The sequence below is a fragment of the Hippoglossus hippoglossus genome, chromosome 19, assembly GCF_009819705.1.
Source record: "Hippoglossus hippoglossus isolate fHipHip1 chromosome 19, fHipHip1.pri, whole genome shotgun sequence".
Classification (NCBI taxonomy): domain Eukaryota; kingdom Metazoa; phylum Chordata; class Actinopteri; order Pleuronectiformes; family Pleuronectidae; genus Hippoglossus; species Hippoglossus hippoglossus.
This window is the reverse complement of record NC_047169.1, coordinates 13,828,428-13,852,625: the sequence shown is the minus strand read 5'-3', so window position 1 is coordinate 13,852,625 and position 24,198 is coordinate 13,828,428. Positions and strand designations below refer to the sequence as shown.

The following is a 24,198-nucleotide window of genomic DNA, read 5'->3' as shown; positions in this document are numbered from 1 at the left end:
CACAAAGAGTGTTTTGTGAGGAGACACTTCATGGCTGTCATTTGAATAGCACTCTCTCTTGACTCCTAATAACCAGCAGCACCTGAGAGCCACAAACAATCTAATCAGTAAGTTGCAGGTCTACGTCATATACCCTGTTTCTTTATTCTTATTGGTAAACATGAAAACATACTGTTTGAAACTTGTATTGTTTACACTGATATCTAATGTGATATAAAGAAGACATCATTCCTCCTCTTGACGTTTCTTTAGTAGGCTACAAAAAGGCATTAAAAGGAGATTTGGTACAAGGCCAATATACAATTTAAAATGTGTAATCCACTTTGGGTTTTTAAAGGAATGATTTATACAATAATTTTCGAGGGGCGCAAGTCTGAATTTTGTTCTCCTTGTTTAGCTTAATTTGAATAATGTTTTGGTGATTTTAACTGGAGTGTAGCTTCTTGATATATATATAGGCAGGCATATATTAGCATTTGCTCCTGTCTAAGTATTTTCAGTCAATATATAATGTAAAGACTCTTTAGTCTATGTTTACCATATTGTATATAATTTTTGTACAATTTATGATGACTGAATAATAAATCAATCCAGTTTCATGATTACAGAGCACATGAACTGAAATGTGGCCGTACCATGAACTTTTCAACCATTTTTCTAAATCATTTCTGCTGTTGATGAGTTAAATAATGATGCGTGTCTGAACTCGTATATGACTTGTGTGTTGAAATAATCCCGTCCATGCTTCATTTGGTGTTGATGCACAGTGGCCCTCTTGTGGCTCTGAGATGTCATTACAGCATGTCGTTCCTTTATCACAACATAAAATGTTTTTCAAAGAATGTGTCAAATAATTTTTGTTGATTCATATTTTGTTTTGAGAATCTGGGTGAAATCTCGAAGCTTGTCTGAGCATGTGACCGTGTGAGTAATTGATCTCTTTCTTATCCAGTTAGCAGACTCGATGAGAGAGATGCAGAGCTCAAAAAGGAGTATAACACCCTTCATCAGAGACACACTGAGGTGAGTTGTTTGGTTGAGTGAGGGGCATCTGTACACTGCAGATAAAACTGAAGCTAAAGACAAACACAGGTTTGCATTCTTTGCAATTCAGAGACGGTCATGAAAAAGACAATCTGGGAAAAGCTACAAAAGAACTTCTCAAGTCCTGGGAGTTATCTGGTTGTATCTGGAAGTGTAGCCTGCTCCTGCTATCTTTTCCAGGATTACCAACCCTAGCTTTAATTCACCTAAAGATCCTTTTAAATACCTGTGAATCAGATACAATGGAGATGTACTGAAATGATGGTGATCATTAATTGCCACTTGACTTAATTTGCACAAAGTTTAGTTGAGATTGTTGCTAAATAATCATTGTCTTTTCAACTGATCTTTTTTCTGATCTTGAATTTTCAGTCTTGGATTAAAGAAAACAAAACGACAAAATAATAAATGATTGAGGAAAGACGGATTTGGAGTAGCAGTGATAGAATGATGATTGAATAGGCTGGAGGAGCATGCGTGGTTATGACTTTAAATATATGAAGTCTCTAAACATGAAGTATGTTTCTGCTGAGCCTTGGCGCCGCCTCTGCCTGCTAATTCATTATGCATCACTAACAGATGCTTCAGTTTCCAAACAAACAGGCTCCAGCTGCCAACTGCTAATCTCAATAATGTTGAATAGAGTCCAAAAAAAGCTGTTTGTGAATCTGACTGTCACCGATGTGCCTGAACAACATATACTTAGGAGTCAGACAGTTTAAGATGTTAAGAGTTCTCACGACCATTTATAATCAAACATGCTGTATTCTGGTAACAACATAGTAGAACATTAGAATACAGTAGATATTAATATATAAAAGATGTATATAACTGCTCTGCTGTATAATATTCAGCTTGCATAGTGTCTGTAGTGTGTTATTGCTGATTCATTGACTTGGTGTTTGTTCTTTACCTTCCAGATGATCCACAGCTACATGGAGCACCTGGAGCGGACAAAACACCAACATGCCGTGACACCAGCAGAGCCCACAGATACAGGCACAGTCACATCAACCAGGTCACGGTGAGACGACCATACTGTGTTTACTCATAACCACCATACTCACCCAAGCATAGAATTAGTCAGTTCATAAACAGTTAAGTTTAAGAACACTCAGACTCGTTCACAACAACAGAAAAGTCTCTGCAGCGTTCAGGCGATGGGTGGAGCAGGAGGCCGGACATAATGTATTAATTCTGCTATGTTTTTTGTTTTCAGCACATTGACATTGGGTGTCTGCCCTTATCACCACAAGCTTTCGAATCTCGTCTTTTAAAAACAAATTGATTTAATTTTTTTACAGTTTTGCATCTGTTGTGTGTTACAAACATTATCAACACGCCCACTCGCTTAAATACTTTTGATAATCTAATGCTGTGTTCTCACATGCATGCCTGAAAGAAACAATTCCTGAAACTCTGTAGTTTTAAAGTGTATTTAGCTCAAACTGTCAATACCCTCACCCTTTCATAAACAGAATATAAAGTTCAATATAAAATGGGTTTTAAGACTTAACAAGATGGATATTCGCAGTATTTTAGGTTTTCAGGTTGGCAACCCTAAAGTGAATCAGTTTTGTTGACTCCAAACTTTATTCCCACACACAAATATCCTCCTACTGGCAGGAAAAAGAAAGATGTCAGATCTGTGTCAGCAGGGAAACTGAATTAACTGGAAGGCAGCATCATTTAAATTCAAAAACAGAACTGCATATAATGTAAAACCGTGTGATTTTAGGTAAGCTGCTTGAGTATCACTTATGTCAATTACATGAATTGTCATAATTGCAGACCATCCCAAAGATTGATTGTGATTGAAGACGGCAGGTATGAGAGAAACTGGGAAGCTGTGGGGCAGATAGAGGATGCTGTGGATGTTGTGTAAACCGGGGCAGTAGTTTGGCTTTTGACGGAGTAATCTGCTTTGATGGGATGATGTGATTTGTGCTTCATTGCTCATTTGCATAGCAGATTATGACTGAGCACCATGCAGCAGAGAGCCAGGAGGTCAGCAGACCCCCCACTGCATATACACATTAATGTTAAATATGGATACCTACTGTCTCTTCCTGTAGTTCGAGAGATATAGTGACATTTTAATGGTTTATTCTCTACGAGGCTACTTAACCTTATCTTCAATTATGGGGAAGTGCAAGTAATTCTTGGACTCTGATGTTCTGTCTCAAACACCATTTATTATGGTCTTAAATTGAACTTGTTGAAACCTAGAGAAACCCTGAATAAAGTGCCCAGTCAGTACAATGATCAACAGTCTCTTAGACCATAATCCACCTAAACTATCAAGAAAGATTTTTACCATTTTAAGAAAAGTATCAGTCATTATTTGGTGCTTTCACGCCTGTACTTAGAGCTGACCACATGTGTTCAGATCACTAAGGAAGGATTTTGTTACCAGGTCTGAGTCGGAGTCTTCCACATGCCTCATTAGCAACACATCACTTATGTTATATTTCTTTCAAATTTGGTACCAATATTCATGTTAACCACCAAAATGAATCACAACTAAACAAATCTTTGTCATCCTCAGCTGCACTTATTGTGTAAAAAAGTATAAAAGAGTATTAAAATGCTAACACCCTAAATTATAATGGTATACATGTTAACAATCAGTAAGCATTGTTACTGTTAGCATTTTAGCATACTTATGTTAGTTTTGTGCAAGTCTAGATTCTTGTTGCCAAAAAAGTGAGCATCCCAGAGCCGTGAGATTTTTTACATACATGTGCATTTTACTAAATGATCTCAATTCAGCTCATTGTGCAACTTGTAGAAACCGTTGGTTTCACCAATGACAAAGTAATTTTGGCCAAAATGATATGACACAAACTCTGCTTCATGTTAACTGGCAGAAACTAGTTCTCATTGTGACATGTGCAAAATAGTTTTCTTACTTCCACTATATGTACTGTTGTAGAATAAAAAAATATATTTTTATTCATATTAGACTGTGTCTGTGCATTCAGGCACACTGCCAATCTCTCTTTCTCTCTGTCTCACACTTTTCCGATCAGTCTCCCTTATTTTGCAGCCAATGGGCTGTAGCCTGAGAGGAGGCATATGGAACGAGCTGCCTCAGCATCCAAAAGAGAGCGAGCGAGATGAGGAGAGAGAGAGAGAGAGTGAGGGAGGGGTGGTGGGTTCTACTCGCAGTGCGAGAGGGCAAGCGTCAGAGTGTTCTAGACTGCACAGCGGCTGCCGTGTCGCATTTTGGCAGTGAAGGAAAAGAGGAGCCTCTCTCTGCTCTCTGCTCTCTGTGGATGTGCTGCTGTGTGCTGCTGCTGCCCTGCTTTCATCAATCAGTGCTGCAGCTGAAGCCACCAGGATTACTGTAGTTGGGGTTTGCTGCCAGCAGATCGCTCTGCATTTGGCCTACGCTCACTCTCTGTCGGCTTCACTTCTGAGCTGCAGTATACACTACTGCCTCCCAGCGACAAGGGGACCTCTGACCTCGTCATATAGGTGTGGTGGTTACGGTCCAACCAAAAACAGCAGAGAGAATTTGGCTCTTCAGTGACCCCTCCTCTCATCCAATCTGCTTTCATCACCTGTGCCCCCAAACCCCCTGGACCTCGGCGAGGCACTGGAACGTGACCTGGGGGGGCCATGAGCCCCGGGTGCATGCTGCTGTTTGTTTTTGGCTTTGTAGGGGGAGCGGTGGTCATCAACTCTGCTGTGCTGGTCTCTCTGTCAGTGCTGCTGCTGGTTCACTACTCTGTCTCTACCGGCGGCTTACCTGCCCTGCCCTCCTTACCCTCCTTACCCAGACCCAGCAGGTACAACGTGTATGTGTTTGTGTGTTCGTATTTTACTGCGTAGGTGTGTGAAAGAGCTGCACCTTGATTGATTTTGTCTTACTTTGTGGCCGCTGCCAATTTGTAGCCATGCAGTCATCTGCCATGTGGATCTGATATAGTCGGGCAGTATGAGACCGCACACTAAAAGTAGGTCAAGAGAGAGAGGGGGAATATTAGCAGAGTCACATCTAGACCCCACACTGCTTGTGATGTTTCTGTTCCTCCAAAGTTTATTGCATTTATGATTATTCTCATAAAAACAACATCTTTTAAATTGTGATTGTGCCTCACTACTAGGTTTAAAACAACAAAAGGGAGCATTGGTCACCATCAGTGCCCTGAATGTGACCTCTGTCTCTCTCGCTCTCTCTCAATATGGTGGTGTGTCCATTGTTGCTTTTGGGCCTGCTGCTTTTCATCAATGCCTGCCGGCTGCTGTTTTCACTATGGCAGCCATTGTTCCCCTTGTGCCGTACAATATGTTTTTCATACCTAGTTAGAGGAGTGAAATTAGCTGCTGGTGTGTATCTGCTCTGAAGCAGTGTAGGGAGCAGTGATTTTATCACAATCTGTTGCAATTTTGTTAGTGGGTCTTGCTGGTCTTTTGGTGTTTCCAGTAAATGGGGGATTGGATTTGACCACATCCATGTAAATGTGACACCAAGTGAGTTTTAACAGAATCATTGCGAGATAAAGCAGAACAACAAACTTCGAGGTGCTGCCTCTGAAGCAAAAGACACAAAACCCCAAAATACCCCACCAACAAATAGATAACGAATAAATACTTTGAATAAAAGAGTGGACCTATTGTCTTTGCACAGAATGGACATTGTACTTAGAGTCGCTGCGTCCGTGGATGCCAGCAGCATCATCATCATCATCACCACAGTAATGACCTGGAGATGGTAACAGGTGTTTGTTTAGTCCCACCGATGTCTTCCTTCCTCTGTTTGATGTCCTTCAGCTGACCTTCTGCACAACACAGAATCCGACTCCGTTCCAGAGGCAGATACAAATTGACTTGTTATTGGCTTAGCTAATAAGTGGGAGGTAATGGAGTTAATGAGGCAAGCAGCTTTATTCCTCCTCACACCACATCAGTGCCAAACTGTCTCAAGGGAATCTTTGTGCCACAACCCTTTCTGTGAAGAGTCTTGTCACACAGTTTGTTTGACTGATTACATATGCTGACCTTCCACTGCACTGGAACATGGCATATTTAAAAAAGAATTACAGTCATTTAATTTAGCAAAGGCAAATTTAAAGCTTGGTTGTTTTCGAACATCAACGTCTCGTCAGTTTTTGGCACCGTTGCCTCTTTTGAATACAGTTTGTCACAAAGTGAAAGGAATCCTGGGTTGGGCTGGAAAGGATCCCCCTGTTGGAGCATTTGTTTCTTGCGGATGGTAGTACGAATTTATCACCCGTGTTAATATAAGTTATTTTTATTTGAAGGAGCCCTCATAATCGGACAGTCTAGTCAAACGGCTGTGACGTATTCAATCTTGTAATGCAGCCTCCAAAGGATGCAGCCCCTGAGTTGAGACTCTGCTTTTAATGTAGAATCTCTTGTCAGAAGTATGTTACCTAACTGGTCTTGTGAAGTAGTGTGTCAAAAAAAAAGCTCCCACCAGGGGTGTAACAATTCAGAAAAGAATACATCTGAAACAGACGTCCACAATCTTGTATCACAGGGTCTGAAGATGGACATGATCCTCCCCAAAATGGGAAAACTGAAAAAGACAAGAGGTGAAGTGAACAGTGGCTCAAAAAGGAATGTCTGAGGGGGCTGACCTGATAGCTTGAAGGTTAGGGTATACGCCACATGGACATAGTTCGACCATATATTCCCCTACACTCCTTTTCACGTATTTCCTGTCCCTGTCCAATAAAATGGAACTGTAGAGGATAGTTACACCCCTATATACCATACTAAAGTCTCATCTACCAAGTGTAACTTACTCTGACATTCAGCCTTATGACAAAGTGTGAAATGTGTCCATACCCTACACTCCTCTCCTCACTATAAATATCATGTTCTTGCATCATGATGTTATCTGGACTAACAATTCTACAACTTGAAAACAAGTCTGACTCCCAAACATTTGTATGTTGTTTTCTTTCAAAATAGGGTTAATGTTCTATTTGTGTGACCTTTCACTTTCTTTCGGTCTCTAGGAAGGAGCGTCCAGTCTCCATGGGCATATTCCAACTTCCTGTGACTGAAGGTATGACCCCTGACCTCCAGAGGGTACCTGTGGACACCCCGTCTGAACCATGGAGATACAACAACCTCAGCCACCCACGTTCCAACACTAGCCTTAAGGTATGACACACACAAAACCAGACTCCTTAAAAACAACAGCCTCTCTTTATATCATCAGTTATAAATTGTAAAGTTACTGTCAGAAGTTGGCGTGTAGAACTTCCCACGGATCAGAAGGGTGACATCATCCTTAGTTCACTTAAAAGAGGTTGTGGAAACAAAAAGAGTACATTTCTATTCAGAGAGAAAGGATTGTTCTGTGTGTCCAGAATATTTAGTAGTGTGTGTGTGTGTGTGCCGGGTGGCTTGGAGCCCAGGAAGCAGGGGAAGTGGTACCACTCTGGGGCCTGGCTTAACCTCGTGGGAGGGTGGAAAGGACAGTGTGTCTTCACTTTGTTGCTGCTGGAAACCATGCTGCCAGCAAGGCTCCATCATGAATATTAATGACCACGCAAATACAATTTTAATTTGTTTGTCTTTGTGACGCGGGGTCAGGTGAATATTGTAATGAGTGGGGAGGTGGTTTGACTTTTGGTAACCTATCATTTATACTGGGTTTTTTAACTTTCTTTTATAATTGGCAGTCTAGGTGTTTGATATTTGTTGGATTACTTTTGAGGACCTCACTCGTAGTTCTGGGGTAAAGTAAAGTTGCTATAGTGTTGCAGTGCAAAGCATCCTTCTCACTCAGTGCCTACACTCTCACAAACACACAATTTTACTTGACACCCTCAGTTCAGACACACAGCAGTGTCTTTGTGTTTTGTCCTCTGACTTGACATTTTCCAAAGATTTACAGTTGGTGATATCCACCCTCTCACCGTGTGGACGAGTGTGTGTGGTGGTGTGTGTGTGTGTGTGTGTGTGTGTGTGTGTGTGTGTGTGTGTGTGTGTGTGTGTGTGCTGTGTGTGTCTGTGTGTGTGTGTGTGTGTGTGTCTGTGTGTGTGTGTGTGTGTGTGTGCGTGTGTTTTTTTGGAGGGGGTTAGAGAAGGGACGGATTCAAAAGAATAGCAGAGGAGGGAAGCTCCCCCCCCATTGGCTGCTCAGTGCTACTATAGCAACAAAAGGGGTGACAGCAGCATGACAGCAGACAAAAGAGGTGAAAGGAAATACTCCCATCAGTGCAGAGAGGAGACTAGCCTGGCTCAGAGAGGGAACAGGGAATACATCTGTATGGTGGCCGGGACACCGCACACAAACACGGAAAATACGAATGCAAAAGCCACAACACAACTACAAAAAGCACACATTGGAAACACAATCACATTGGAAGTTAGCGACAGTGGCAGTTGATGATTAAATGAGAGTAACTTACTGCGGTCAAGTGATCAGACGTTTGTGAAAACGTGGTCAAGCCAGTTGCAGCTTAGATTGAATGCATATGTATTCGAGGTGTTATGATATAGGTGCTTGGAATTAATGTTCAAGATCTTCCTTTTTTCCATTGCTTTTGCGTTTGTATTTTCCATTAATACCTTTTGTGTGAGACGTCTCGGCAACAGTACATCTGAAAAACAAACAGTATGGAGAAAGAGGCTTTCTCGAACATAACTTGTTCAGTGTCTTTGAATGGTTCAGTCCTGACTGATTTATCCTGACTGATTATATTTCTCAGCTACTGTGCTATTTATTAGACCAAAGTAATACAAGGTTGAAGAATCTGCATGCCACTCAGGACTGATCAGAGCTGGTAAAACCCTGATGTTTGATCTGTTGTGTAAAATTATTTTACTTTCAGCTTGGCTGCCAGAGGAAGCGATAGATATTGCTAATTCCTTAGTTGACTCATGGAGTTCAGCTTTGTTTTCTTTTCTCTGACACATTCAGGACAGTTCCAATGGGAAACAACAATTCCCTGTTATTTTAAAAGCCTGCAAATTTACACCACGTAGTTATTCTGGGTTTTAAGCTTTTAAGCTGCCTTTTAGTTGTATTATTTTCTCCTACACACCTCATATTCTACAGCACATCCACTTGCTTTGATTTATGTTTTCTCATTAAAGAAACATTAATCAGCAAGGTCTTTAATATCCATCATTTTGAGGAGCAGTTCTCCCCAATCAGAATGGAAGGTGAAAGTACGCAGGAGCGTTCGTCCAATGAGGAGGCTGATCATGATCAGGTAGACCGGTCTCCCATGAAGAAACTCTAACCCTGGTGTACACCAAACTAACCCAGTTGTGTGCTCTATTGACTGCAGTTGTGGTGAAGTGGGGTGTATTCAATGATGCTAACACACCGATGCTGTTTATGCCTCGTATCTCATTGAAACTGCATGTGGCGGATCTGCCATCTTCATGTCTTCATCTGGCCTCAAATTCATATTTTAAAAGAACTGAACAAGTTGGATCGGGGATGAGTTGGGTCAGTGGCTCAAAGCGTCTCATGAGCAGTTGGTCTAAAAACGGAAATCAAATGATTCACATTGCCAGAATGAGAATGAATTCAAGAAGCTGAAACATCCTTTTACCCTCATCACAAAGTAAGTTTGGCTTAGTTACTAGTTAGTCTCTTGGTTTACCTGCATCACTGAGCCTAACATCGATGATACTGGATAACAAGCACCAAGAAGCCAGAGCTCCAGCACCATCTGTCGTTTTCAGCTGTAATCTTCTTGGATTTTTCTCCATGAAACAGACCCATTTTACTCTGTCTCTCCATTGTGATATGTTTTGGGGCTGTGGCTTCAACCAGGAAACTGTTTGCTATTAAGAGAAAAAAATCAAGTCCCTGTCCGTCACATTATCATGGAGTATGCCTAATTTTTAAAGTTCAGGTTTGTGGTAATATTTCTAATATATTTTTTTTAAGTTTAATTTGTGAATGGCGTGAATTTTTTTCAATATCTTTGACTTGATAACGTTTGCTTTGGCTGTTTCATTTGTGTGGAGTGTGTACAGTATACTGTAAGCTGCACATAACCTTAGAGCTTGAAATGAGGGACATTTGAATGTTGACATCATGAAGATCATAGTTCATGTTCTTATTTCCTTGTGTTCATTGACTCTTCTTCTCCCCTCCTCTTCCTTCATCTCAAGGATGAATTGACAGTTCGAACCGCAGAGGCTCCAAAACCAGTTCTCCAAACAACCAATCAAACGTCTCCAAAAGTGGAACTCCAGTGTCCTTCTCAAGCTGGAGGATCTTCTCAGGATGGTACCTCTAATCAAATACCCCCACATCCTCATGCACACTATTTCCTCATGATGGCGCGTCTCACCGGCACCAGTTCCATGTCCAGTCATGCGGGTGGATCTTCTTCTGCTACACCTCTGTCTACCACTGCTTCAGATGTGGCCATGGAGTCTGTGGACACTCCTCTCCAGGAACAGGAGGCTTCAGACGGGCTCAACAGGAACCTGGACAGGAGCAGCGGAAAGCCGGAGAGCAATAAGAACATCGCAGCGGTGCAGGAAGGGCAGCAGGGTCAGCCGTGGACATGACGGTCAGGAGTCTGCTTCTACACCTCTCGAAAGTGAAGGTCAGTACTGCAACACCTTGAATATCAGGTTATGTTATCAAACAATTTTGTACCAGTCTTTTACTTTTGTCCATATATTTGAAGCTAAGATATTCCTTTCCTTTCCACTAGATGGAGCAGACAACCTGAGAAGTCTGAGGTGCAGAAGATCATAGAATCCACTCCTGAACTGGACATGGATCTTGATGGCTGCATAGGAACAAGGTACGTGACTGGTGTTAGAGCTTTAGTTACTTAAGGAATAAGGCGGTATTCCTCTCAACAGATCCTATGAAAGATTAAATGCAATATACTGGTATTGATGTTAACTAATATTAAGAAATAATTGTATTTTGAGCTAATTTATTTGCCAAATGGAGATGATACACAGAATTAACAAAGTTAAACGTTAGTTACTATTATTATCATTACCAGTGTTTTTTAACTGTGCGCATCAAGTCTTGTGTGGCAGCTTTGCGTGCACGCAAAATGTAGGACTTTTTTTCTATGTGTTTAAATACGTGTCTCAATCAATCAAATTATATTTCTATAGCCCATATTCACAAATCTCAATTTGTCTCATAGGGCTTAACAAAGTGTTACATCCACTGCCTTTAACCCTCAATAAGAGTAAGGAAAAACAAAAACAAAAAACCGATGGAAAAAACGTCTAAACTTCAGAGAGAGCCACATGTGAGGGATCCCGTTCCCAGGATGGACAGTAGTGCAATAGATGTCGCATGTTTGTAACATAATGGAGAAGTGTGTCAATGTTTAAATTATTTCTACATAACAAAATGCCTGATAGAGATGAAGGGGGCAGTAATGACAAATGAATTGAGGAGTTATTGTCAGTAATGGCAGAATATGGGAGTAGGCGTATTGTATATCAAGTACCTTGTTGTAATCATAGTCCATGATCAGCTGCCACCACCACGATCAGATGCCACCACATCTCATAAACTCTTGAGCAAATCAAACAAACACAAAGTAAACTTCAAGCAGTGTACGTGTCCTAATGAACTCTGATTAGTGTTGGTGTTTATTGTTATCGTGTAAGGTAAGCGCAGGTCAGCGGGAGGGTGAGGAGGGAGAACACGTGGCAGGGTAATACAGCACAGTACAAGGACACCAAGTCTATAATGTGTGTCTGCCATGACCCCGAAGCAGCGGTGGCAATAGCCTTTCAATATCATATTGTCATGAATTATTTTAGCCACGTGACAGCCCTTATAGCCATATGAGGCAAAGGTTATCACAGTGCAATATCACATCTCTTCATCATAGTAACACTTGTCCTCTGTCTTGCCCCCTCATGTGTCCATGCAGCACACCAGTTAAAGGCGGCATAGAGAATCTAGCGTTCGACCGGAACACTGAGTCTCTGTTTGAGGAGTTGTCGTCTGCAGGAAACGACCTGATAGCAGACATGGACGAAGGTGCTGACCTACTGGGTAAGAAACTCAAATCTCTTACAACTTATCATGTGGCCACTTTTTACAAACCATTTTCTCCCCCTGTCGTATTCTCTTAATCGTCTTTTCTTTGGCTGTCGGGCTTTACCATCCTTGCAGATGAGTTTTCTGGTGTGTATCAGTTCATTCTCTCCAGATTCCCCAGCTCCTTGTGTTTGTTTCCACCCCCTCTGTGACCTTTTTGATGAATAGAACAGATTATTGTGCTGTGAAGGACAGTGTTGCATTTAGGCTAGGTAGATTCAGTTGAAACTATTTAACTCACAGGAAAAATGAACAATATTTTATTGAGTCTCATAAACCTTCTCATTTGCATCGTCCTTTGCTTGACTCTCAGATTTCAACTTTCTAGGTAAGAATGAAATATGTTAGTGTGTAGAATAGAAATAGGAAACACTTCTTTACAGATGTGATTTTCCACAATATCATTTTATTTTCCCCTCTCACACGGCAGCACATGATAAGATGATTATTTATTTCTGTTCACATTATGGCTGATCCTTTTCAGGTATGGGTCGGGAAGTCGAACATCTTATCCATGAGAACACCCAGCTGCTGGAGACCAAGTCAGTGCTCATTATAATTTGTCTTATTTATATATGTGAAGACAAAATGACAAACACATGATGAAAAGGTCCTAATCACTGAAGTTACTTAGTTTTTGTTAAAGTTGTCGCAGTATCTCTGCTCCTGCAGCTGCCAATATGCTTCCTCAGCGATGACAAGTAGCTTGCGGCTGTAAAAGTGAATACTTTTTGATACTTTTTACAAGCAGCAAAGCCACTGAGAATGTATTCACCACTGGTTATTTCTGTCTGAATTTGATCTCTTTTGAGTTACTCACTAATTTGCTGTCAGTAGGGACATTTATTTGAGTGGAAGTGCAGTAGTCAAAGGTGTCATAGGCTTTCAGAATAAAATAAATCCTTGCAGACAACTAGGCTTCATATAAGCAGATTAAGATGTTAACATACTTTAGTTATCACGCATTGCTCGGCCGTGTTTATTTAACTTTTACTTGTACTTTTGAATTTATATAAATACATTTTACACAACTCGCAGGTACCTGACCCAGGGCAATACTCTATAATATATGTTTCCTATTTATACTGTATAGGCTTGTTGTTGTAGTAGTTTATTAATGATACTTTGTGTTTGACATATATGTCTGGCCCACGCCTCTACACAAGAAATATTGACATAATTGTGTCTTCCTCCTGTTGCACTTAATTCTAAAGATTGATGTGGATTATGAGCTAAATTCAACAACTTCAGGAGGACTAACTAATATATTTGCCTACCTGCTTCATCTCTGACAATCATGACAGTTCTACCACCTTCTGTTAAATGAAGATATGACATGAGAATACATGATATCATGCATTTGTTGATACATGTCTGTTCAGAAACGCTTTGAATGTGGTGAAAAATGACCTGATCGCTCGCCTGGATGAACTGTCCTGTGAGAAGGAGGTTCTTCGGGGAGAGCTGGATGCTGTCACTCAGGCCAAAACCAACCTGGAGGAGAAGAACAAAGAATTAGAGGAAGAACTCAAGAAGTGAGTTCTTTTGGACTTTGGAACACAATACACAAATCTATTTATCTACTGCTTTATATATTAGATATACTTTATACACACGGACGTTGTAAATGTGGAAGCGACGTACTCTCTTGCAGGTTTCGAGCAGAGCGGGAAGATGCCAAGCAGAAAGTCAAGATTGAGAATGAGGATGATGTGAGTTTTTGATATTTCCTGTGTCAGCTTGTGTATGAATCACACGATTATATCTCATTAAGAAAAAATAATTATTGGAAGTCATTTCCAACAAGACCTATTCCATGCTAACAAACTCCATAACAGCCAAGTCTTGTCATGTTAACCTCAAACCCTTCATAGCATGTGCCATGTATTGTCTACATACATGTACTCTCACAGATGGTTTTGAACAGTGGTTCACTGGTGTCATGCTTGTGTTGTGCCTACAGAGTGATGTGCCTACAGCGCAGAGGAAGCGCTTCACCAGGGTGGAGATGGCCAGGGTCCTGATGGAGAGGAACCAGTACAAGGAGAGACTGATGGAGCTGCAGGAGGCGGTCAGATGGACAGAGATGATCAGGTAAGACAGAAGCAACCAAGGAAAGTGGTGGACAACATGAAGTCATAACAGATTCCTTGGCAATTTGAAAAACTCACAAAGTGTAAACACATGGTTATAAAAACAGAACATACATACAAGCTGCAGACAGGAGAGAAGTTCCTCCTACAGATTATCACACGTCCCCACTGATCCAAGAACACATGATTATTAATTCACAAGGTTATTATAAAGATAATCTCTACGCGTGAGTGATTAGAAAAGAGAAGAGGAGGAAAATCTCCTGTTGACCAGCACGGAGAAATGTGCCTCAATACAGTGGCGCTGGCAGGGGGGGCCAGGCGGGGCCAACCCTATGATAGATGAGTAAAGGCTAATCAGATGTTTTCCTTTTAGGTGCCGCACACATATCTGAACTGAACAACTCAATAACAATAATAGATTAATAGAAAACTGAGGATCTGGATGCATCTAGGAGTTCTGTGCATTTGACTTGCTGACAGGTGAATCGTAATCGAATCGTGAGGCTAGTGAAGAGTCACAGCTTTAATTCAAAGTGAATTTTCTTTCTCAGGGCTTCGAAGGAGAATCCAGCTCTTCCAGAGAAGAAGAAATCCAGCCTCTGGCAGTTGTAAGCTCCTCTTTTCACTTCTTTCATTCTCATAACTTAACCAACCTCAGCGTGGTCAGTGTTATTTAAGTGTTTCACTGTTCACTTTTCTTTTTGTATTCCATGTTGATTGGTTGTTCTCCAGGATGTAGGTAAATCTCTGACATGTTAACAGGTGTCTTATCTTGACTGCTTCTGACAACAAACTCTTAACAGAGGAGAGCCAGTCAGTAAACAGTGGCTCTGATCTCAGATCTGAGCTGCTGCGCTGCCACAGTAGTCTTTGATTCTTTTATTAAATAGAGGAGGCTGAGGTTGGGACATTACACTTGTTTGCTGACTGAGGAAATGAATGTGGTGAAGACTGATATTCTGTCATTTGATCCAGGCTCTCCTTTGTTGAGTTTAACCAGGAATGACTTTGGTTTGGTTTGAAGGACAATTATTTGGGAGCAGATCTTTTGGCTAAGATGTCGCTTTGCTTATAAGAGAAACTAAATCTGATAAATCCACTGTCTCCTCTGCCCTGTTTGTGTGTCCCTCTTTATTCTGCATTGTGACGTCTGTTCGCAGGAGGTGTGTTGGCAGGGTTACTTCAGTGAAAGGGAGAGAAGGCAGAGAAATAGGATTCAACTTAAGATTTAAGAAATAAATATTATGTATAAATTTTAGATGAACACTCTCTGTGGTTTAGTATTTAATAAGATTGTGGCAAATCTGCTGCTTCTTCTAAAACTGTCAGATGTAGTGACATAGATGCATCGTTATCTTTCACCATAGAGTTAGAAGGCCAGGCCATTTTTGCTTTTTGTTGTTCACTAACATCCTAGTCAATGCACATTATTAACCCCGCACACCCTGCCCTCCATCATTCTGTGCTGTGTAGGAGATAGGTCATTGACTTCATGATGGGTTACTATGAAAATGAATATTGGTTACCTGCTACCTGTATGTCAGCTGGCATGGTGTATTAGCATGGGGAAGGAGTCTTTTTACCTTTAAATGTTGATCCCTGCCTTTTGCTGCTGGAGCTACTGCTTGTGTCCACCCCTCTATATGTTTGTCTGTGTGCTTCTTCTTTTTTTGTTTTGTCCTTTTTCCTCCCCACTTCCCCGCCCTTACACCTTTAGTTTCAGCCGTTTGTTCAGCTCGTCGGGCGGAGCAGCCAAGAAGCCGCCGACGGAGGCGCCAGTGAACGTCAAGTACAATGCGCCCACCTCTCAGATTCAGCCGTCCGTCAAGAAGAGGAGTACCACCCTGCAGCAGCTGCCCAGTGACAAGAGCAAAGCCTTTGATTTTCTCAATGAGGAGTAAGTCACTCAGGGGAGATAATGATGGTAAAATATGACACTGTGACCAGGGCATCAAATTCCCTTTGACTATGGAATTTGAAATTGGATTATGATTTAATACTTTTATTGTTTATTTCACTGTAATTTTGGTGCGTGGGTACGATCTCCTGTGTGAAGTGCGTAACTCAGAATCAGGTCCAGCAGGTTCAAGAGTAAGGCTGAACTGTAGATCTGTTAAAAAAGACTTAGAGGTCCTTAAAAACCAGTGCTTATCTTCAATATTCAGAAACAGAGTTTAATGTATTTGTTACAGCAGCAGATCATCCTGGGTCGGGAAGCTGGGGATCATCTGTAATAACCACCGTTCAGTTTTTTTTCCATTCAGAGAGAGATAATACAAAGTCAGAGCTCTGGTTGAGATACTGATGGACTTTTTTTTAATCACCATTAAAACCACTTACTTCCTCAGACACAGCGCCCAACGGAATTAATTCACGTGTGGCTGCAGATGGCTACGCATGGTTACATACTGTTGCCTAAAGCGTTCTGAACATGAACAAGGGCATGTTGTAAACACACATTAATGGATTCCAAGTTTTGAATCAGACTTTTGTACTATCTCAGTGTCACATCAGTCAACATGTGATGTTAGTATAAATCCAAAGTCTGAATTACTGATCCAGTTGTCGTTCACAGACTGTTAAAAAGTTAATTATACATAAAGTAAATACAAAGAAAACACAAATAGACCAAAATATACAGAACTTGAAATAAGAAAATAAACATTTTTATGAAAAATATCAACGTAAATGCACATCCCTTTAATCGGCCAACTGATTAATATGAGCTCTAATTAATAGCAAAGAGTACAATCGACCTTTCACAGATGTGAAAGAAACTTCAGTAACTTCTCCTCATCATTGGCTTAGGATTGGCTGTGAAATTGATTAAATCCCTTTCACCATGTTGTCAACAATCAGTTCCAATGGCTTTGTAACAGTGTCTGCATATGCTCCTTCCTCATATGAATGATCATTACAGTCAGACACCTGAATTGAGCTTTGTTTTTATAACAGTTTTCAACAAATGGCTTTAAGATTTCCAAGGAAACCTTAGAATGGACCCTATTAGCTACTTATATAGGTGTGGTTTTGTCCCTCAGAGTGGCAGCTGATAACGTGGTGTCCAGGCGAGAGCAGAAGAGAGCGCAGTACCAGCAGGTCAAAGCTCACGTCCAGAAGGAGGACGGCAGAGTGCAGGCGTACGGCTGGAGCCTGCCCAAGAAGCACAAAGTAAGGACATGGGCACCTGCAGGACCTTCTGTATATACAGTCTGCTGCTGTGGTTATTGTAGAATCACAATGTCATGTAAGCTGTAAGAGAATTAGGATTGTCACACAGCGGTGCCATGTTTTGACTTTGCAGGCAAATGGAGGTCAGGCAGAGAGTAAGATGAAGAATCTGCCTGTTCCTGTCTTCCTCAGACCACTGGATGAGAAAGATGCTTCTGTGAAGGTAATTCTACTATTTTGTATTGTGCGTTGCATGGAATTATGGGTAATTTTCTTTGCCTTAGCCATGATTGTTCCTTAGCTGTGGTGCATATCTCTGAATAGCTCCATTGTATTTTATCTAAATAATATGATAGGGATGCATTATTATATCTCGTTGTAATCTCATTGTGTTTGACTGCATGTCCGTGCTGTAGCTGTGGTGTGCTGCCGGTGTGAATCTCTCTGGAGGTAAAACCAGAGACGGAGGATCGATCGTAGGAGCCAGTGTGTTCTACAGTGATGTGCCTGGACCTGAGAGCCCTAAAAAGCAGATTGGGTGTCAGAGCAGCCTGGACAAACTGGATCAAGACCTCAAGGTATATACACACACACACACATTCCTGCTTGTTTCAGTACAGCCACAGCGTTTACATCATTAAAGAAATAAACCCAACATACCTGAAAAAGGAACCTGTAGCTACAAAAACACGCATTCACATACCATAGACTATATGTAAAGTTGGATAACATGACAATTCCCCCAAAAGTGAAGACAAAGCATCTCTGGTGGCTGGCTGCTCTATAGGTCATACCTCCTGCCTCCTCCATGGTGGTTGTTGGGACATGGACCAAACTAAAAAGTCAAAATGTAACCCTAACCCTATGCAGACTCTGGTTCCAAATGCACAAAATGGCAGCGTTTTTGTCTTAATTTCTGGCTATTGGCATTAATGGAGATGCGCCGTTCTGCTTTATATAGTCCTTGTCACATACAATTATTTCATGTTAATAAGTTAGCAAAATTCCTACACATATACTATATTTTTGCAGGAGCAGCAGATGGAGCTGCGGCAACAGGACGAGTTATCATCGCTGGTGTGGATCTGTACCAGCACCCAGTCCACCACTAAAGCTGTTGTCATTGATGCCAACCAACCTGGAAACATCCTGGAGAGCTTCTTTGTTTGTGACTCCCATGTCCTCTGCATCACCAGCGTTCCAGGTCAGTGGATGGATATACGTGCTTCCCAGTTGTGCTACCAAGTCAACATATGCTGCTTTAGACATGCATGGACTCCGGACTTTCTCCTGAAATTATCAGGAGGGGCTGTATGTTAAAATATCCAAGTTAGTTGCTCCCAACATTCTCCGAAGTTTTCCCTGCCAACCCCTAAGTAAATACTCCACATAATATTCGAGTGAGCCCATGAGAGAACAGAAGGATAATGTCCGGAGAATTCTCTGCGAGCGAGTGGGCGTTTTGATGGCTTTTCCAATGTGCGACGGATGCAAAACTATAAAAAGAAAAAAAAAAGAAATCAAATATCTCAGGATGAAAAAGAGGAGCCACACACATGGAAGACGCCGATGAAAATGTCAACTTGGAAAGACAATGAGTATTAAGAGCTTTTGGTGATAAGGGCAGATGCCGGTGTCAATGTGCTGTAAACAAAAGCATGTGAATTCTAGCGAAATTTATTGTCCTCACCCAAATGCTACAGACATTTTCCTTTTGTTGTGAACGCCTCCTGCCGTGTTGTTCATATGTGAAACACAAAGTCCCGTTGGCAATTGACAGTGTGTCTGGACATTTTCTGGAGTTCATGTCTGAAAGGGCTGCAGTGGAAGAGATGGTTTTATTACTGATATTTGTGGGTGAATACGTTGTTTTGCATTTGGTGGCCCACAGAGGAACTGCATCAGCTATGGGGTACAGCATGCTTTCCATATTTATTTGCTTGTTTTTATTTAGGTGCAAGAGAGACGGACTACCCAGCTGGTGAGGAAGTACCTCCAAACTCTGAGGCAGGACCAGTGGAAGATGGCAGCTCATCAGCAACCAACAGCAGCTCAACAGGGGAAGAAGGCGTGCTCGGAGGCATCACTGTCGTGGGCTGTGAAGCTGAAGGATCAGTCGCTATTCCCCAGACCGCAGACAGTCCTGGGAAAGATGGAGGAACTGGTAAGGCGTTAGCATCTACAAGTGACAAATAACCCACATATGAGTTGACAGAGTTTGCTGAGAGATGATCTTCTCTTTAGAAGAAGAAGCCACAGAGGCGACCGAGGCCAGCGCAGGGCTCTCTGACCACAGAGAAACCCTGAGGGGTGTCTACACCGAGCACGTCTTCACTGATCCACTGGGAGCTAAGCCCACAGTGGAGGCTCCAGCCAACTACACTCAGAGGTAACATCAGGTGGCCCATTACCCAGCACAGCGTCATCACACTTCAGTCAATCTAATAAACCTGATCTATCAGTGCAGCCATAAATATCCACTGAGGAACACCATCAAATCATTGTAAAACATTTATCTTGTTCATGAATCACATGCAAATATTTATTTGATGGTTAAATATCACTGAAGTGCATAAAACCTTGAAGCCAAACTGAGGGTTTGTCAGACTAACATACAAAACCAGTGAAAACTGATAAAAACACTGTCTGTTGTGAAATATAATACAAATACAAAAAATAACTATTTGCTCAAATCTTGTATTTTACCTGAATATATCCCTTTATGAAACATAATAACAAACATAATAAATTGACATCAGTATCAATATATAAAATGTGATGCACAACACCGAATAAAGTAGTTACAATGAGCTCCAGTTCAACTGTTGCAAGATTAAGGTGCTACTTGCATGTGAAGTAGTAGTAACTAGTGCAGTGTCTTTTCTAAACCTGCCTGTTTGGAATGGTGTGTTTGCTTGGCCTGTAGTGATGCTGGTTGCAGCTTTCTTTATGAAATTGTTAAAGTGACGTACTGTTATTTTATAAACAGTATATGGTGCAGTCAGTGTGAAGTTAGAAAACCAACGTGGTCTGTCTGCTGTGAGGATTTTAAAGTCAATATTTTTCATAAAATTAAGCTGAATTTGCTTCATTACTGTTAATGTGTGTAGCTTATACAGTTTGAATGGTTGACTTAACTGTTATTATTTTTTCATACATTACATGTCAGCTTTTTCAGAGGTCTGTTAAACTAGGGGTGGGGATATATATATATATATATATATATATATATATATATATATACTTGTCCTATAAAAGACACATTTAACTGTCATAGTAATAGATGTGATGTTGTCTCCGATGACCAGGGAGAGTGATCTGTTGAAAGATGGTGTAAGTTCAAACCCCACAGCTGAGGAGCAGGACCTGATGAGAGAGGAGGCTGAGAAGATGAGTAGCGTCCTGCCCACCATGTGGCTGGGGGCACAGAATGGATTGTGAGTGTGATTTGTTTTTGTTTTTGTTTTTTTTGTTTGTCCAACACGTTTCTGTCGGTGTCCAGAGTTCAAGAAATCTGATGACTGACGGTTTTTCTGATTCTAGCGTGTACGTTCACTCCTCTGTGGCCCAGTGGAAGAAGTGTCTCCATTCCATAAAGCTAAAGGACGCTGTGCTCGGCATAGTGTGAGTATAGTGAAATGATTGACATCTGTGAGCTTTACACATGTGGCCCATTTCATCATTTAAACCTCTGATTTCTGACAACGTGTGTTTCTATCCCACAGACATGTGAAAGGGCGTGTTCTGGTCGGCCTCGCTGACGGCACTTTAGCCATATTCCACAGAGGAGTGGGTGAGTGGACATGAGCTGCGACTCTTAAAACATATGATGTCAGTAAAGATTTATACAAATGGGCTGCAGGGACACATTTGGTCCATTATAATTTCTATTTTAAATGAACCTATATCATTCAAATGTGTACTCCTATATATATTTTATAAATGTGTATAGAAGCACTGTATAAATATGTGTACCTTGACTTCCTTTGCTCCCATTAGATGGACAGTGGGACCTGACAAACTACCACCTGATTGACTTGGGGAGACCGCACCACTCCATCCGCTGTATGACTGTCGTACATGACAAGGTGTGGTGTGGCTACAGGAACAAGATTTATGTGGTGCAGCCCAAAGCCATGAAGATCGAGGTATGAGACTGAGTAGAAACGAGAACCTTCAGTGTGATTTAATCAAACAAATCGTTTTCAAAGGAAGTATTTTGGTGCCCCTTTCCTTACCACTCCTCACCCCCCACCCTGTTCTTGCTTTATGCTGTTTTCTCTCTACATGAAAACCAATTGCTCGCTCCAAAACAGTTTTTACAGTATTAATGTTCATCACGTTTGGCTGCAGAGGGCGCTGTTGCTCAGTAAAAGTTCCATCTTGTTGTTTTAAGCTACATGACGTCAGGATTCCTTCCTTCACTTTTCTTTAACCACACGTCTCTTGTTTGCACGCACTCCGTCCTCTGCAGAAGTCATTTGACGCCCACCCTCGTGCGGACAGTCAGGTAAGACTGCTGGCCTGGGACGGGGATGGGATCTGGGTTTCCATCAGGCTGGACTCCACTCTCAGGCTGTTCCACGCTCACACCTACCAACACCTCCAGGATGTCGACATCGAGCCCTACGTCAGCAAGATGCTGGGTCAGTTCACTGCCTGTTATCAAGGCATCTTTGATCATCTGTCCTCTGGGTTTTACAGACGTTTTCCTTTTCAAATTTGGTTTTGAATGTGTTCTTAATACCTGTTTCTCAGGAACGGGGAAACTTGGCTTCTCATTCGTGCGAATCACAGCTCTCACTGTGTCATGTAATCGTCTGTGGATGGGCACTGGAAATGGAGTCATCATCTCCATCCCTCTAACAGAGTGTAAGTTCAAGAGCTGGGGCATTTCTTGAATATATTATTGTTGTAACATTTTTGTCCAAAGGACACACACACACACAATACCCATCACAATTTATATCTTGCAAATGTTTCCACTCAGTGGTCTCTTACAGGAAGCTACTGTTCAGTTTATGAAGTTTGGTCTTTTTTGTTAGATGTTTTTATATTTATAAAGCTGAGTTCAGACTACATGACTTTCAAAGTTGTTGGACACCTGCGCAGTTTACAGTACACGTCTTGCTGTCTTGTGATCAGGAGTCATTTGTAAAGAATAGAGAATAAACGATAAACACTATAAACGATAAACACTTTCTATCTATAAAACAGTTTTTATCCCTTTAGACATGAAAACCCCCTTATTCAATGTGTATGACTGTTAATGTTTCAAAGTATATAGTGAAGTAAACTGTTGATAATCTTTTGTCTCAGACAGAAATCTAATATATTCAGCACTATCACATTCATAAAACAATAAAAGTGTTTTAACAGAATAAATTGTCCCATGTATATAACATTATCTTTGAGCTGGATTACATAAATTGAGGACTCTGAGCTGACTCTCTCACACTCACTGTTTCATTAGCAGCCACCACGGCAGCAAAGGCAGCAGGTAACCATCCAGGAAGTGTGGTCCGCGTCTACGGCGACGACAGCGGCGACAAAGTGACAGCAGGGACGTTCGTTCCATACTGCTCCATGGCTCAGGCTCAGCTCTGTTTCCATGGTCACCGGGATGCTGTCAAGTTCTTCACTGCTGTCCCAGGTAATGAACCATGCAGTTTGTCGATATGTCCTCCAACGTCTTTTACTTACTCTATGTTCAAACTCACTGGGCTGACGACTATCCTGTAACTGAGCAGGATTTTTCCAAGCCATACGATGGCAGTGTGAAAATCTCTTGGTCGTCCGTATGTGTCATGTAATAGATGATTTTGCTCTAACACTGCTGTGCTCCTCATAGTTTCAAAGGCAGATTAATGAGCAGCTGAGATCAAGTCAGTGTACTGATAAGAAGAGCTGACTGTGATCAGCAGAAAAACACAAAGTGGTCTGGTGTTCTTCACAGTTTGTGTGTCTGTCCACTCAGGTCACGCAATTCCATCTGCCTCCTGTGGAGGAGAAGCAGGAGGTGACAGGGCAACAGATGCCTCATCTCAGGAAGGAACCAAGTCTATGTTGGTGATGAGTGGAGGAGAAGGTTACATAGACTTTAGAATGGGTGAGTTTACGGCATGAAAAGTTGTTATTTTTAATTATTATATTTCTGCAGTAGATTGAGAGAACATGCTCCCTCTGTGTGTCTCTAGGTGACGAGGAGGGCGAGGCAGAGGAAGGAGAGGATGCCCCAATGAAACTGCAGCCCTTCCTGGCCAAAGCCGAGCGCAGCCACCTTATCGTGTGGCAGGTCCTGGGAAGCGAGGACTGAAGTCTGACCTTTGACTGAAGTCTGACCTTTGACCCCCATGCCCAATTTGCCTTTTTCTTCTCAAACCTGCAGCCACAGAGGAGGAGTTCAGGGGAGCGACCGCCCTCTGCAGCCGCGGGTTTAATCAGCACTTTTTTCCTTCTCCTCAAACCTGAACAATAAGCGTGAAACAAGCAAAAACTGCTCTGAGAGCTTTATCTCTTTGCTAAACTGGAGTGGAGCAGTGTAAACACAAACTGCATGTTATTGTTTTATTACTTGTTTTCTTGTTTTTATTTTTATTTTAAAGATTTGAATATCAATCTGTTGTCTTTTAATATTATTTGAGGTAAAGCTGTTGTTGACTACGCAACCAATACTTTTCTTTTGTTACATTTGATCAGCAAATACACCCAGGTTCCCTCCACTCAGTCCTGTTACTGTGTGCTGATGCTAAATCAGTTGAAGCTAAATCAGTTGTTTAAATCAAAAGATAATCACCCGTGACTTCCCTTGTTGCCCTTTGATAATGTAATACTGTCGTGTGTGGG

The 24,198-nt window shown here is 41.5% G+C and overlaps 1 protein-coding gene across 1 annotated transcript in view; it reads left to right on the top strand.

Moving 5' to 3' along the window:
* The window catches only part of LOC117752926 (C-Jun-amino-terminal kinase-interacting protein 4-like), a 36,483-nt gene extending 12,635 nt beyond the window's left edge, over positions 1–23,848 (top strand). The window contains 29 exon segments of the mRNA XM_034570656.1: positions 953–1,023; positions 1,965–2,068; positions 7,038–7,185; positions 9,177–9,248; positions 10,165–10,557; positions 10,559–10,611; positions 10,728–10,811; positions 11,916–12,040; positions 12,570–12,627; positions 13,468–13,620; positions 13,740–13,797; positions 14,049–14,179; positions 14,733–14,789; positions 15,899–16,078; positions 17,223–17,352; positions 17,486–17,575; positions 17,769–17,930; positions 18,385–18,556; positions 19,307–19,591; positions 19,594–19,741; positions 20,661–20,789; positions 20,896–20,976; positions 21,078–21,145; positions 21,352–21,500; positions 21,827–21,998; positions 22,111–22,224; positions 22,826–23,005; positions 23,330–23,461; positions 23,550–23,848. Of these exon segments, the coding sequence (XP_034426547.1) occupies positions 953–1,023; positions 1,965–2,068; positions 7,038–7,185; positions 9,177–9,248; positions 10,165–10,557; positions 10,559–10,611; positions 10,728–10,811; positions 11,916–12,040; positions 12,570–12,627; positions 13,468–13,620; positions 13,740–13,797; positions 14,049–14,179; positions 14,733–14,789; positions 15,899–16,078; positions 17,223–17,352; positions 17,486–17,575; positions 17,769–17,930; positions 18,385–18,556; positions 19,307–19,591; positions 19,594–19,741; positions 20,661–20,789; positions 20,896–20,976; positions 21,078–21,145; positions 21,352–21,500; positions 21,827–21,998; positions 22,111–22,224; positions 22,826–23,005; positions 23,330–23,461; positions 23,550–23,668 (3,818 nt within the window). The 3' untranslated portion in view covers positions 23,669–23,848.
* Positions 23,849–24,198: the final 350 nt, after the last annotated feature.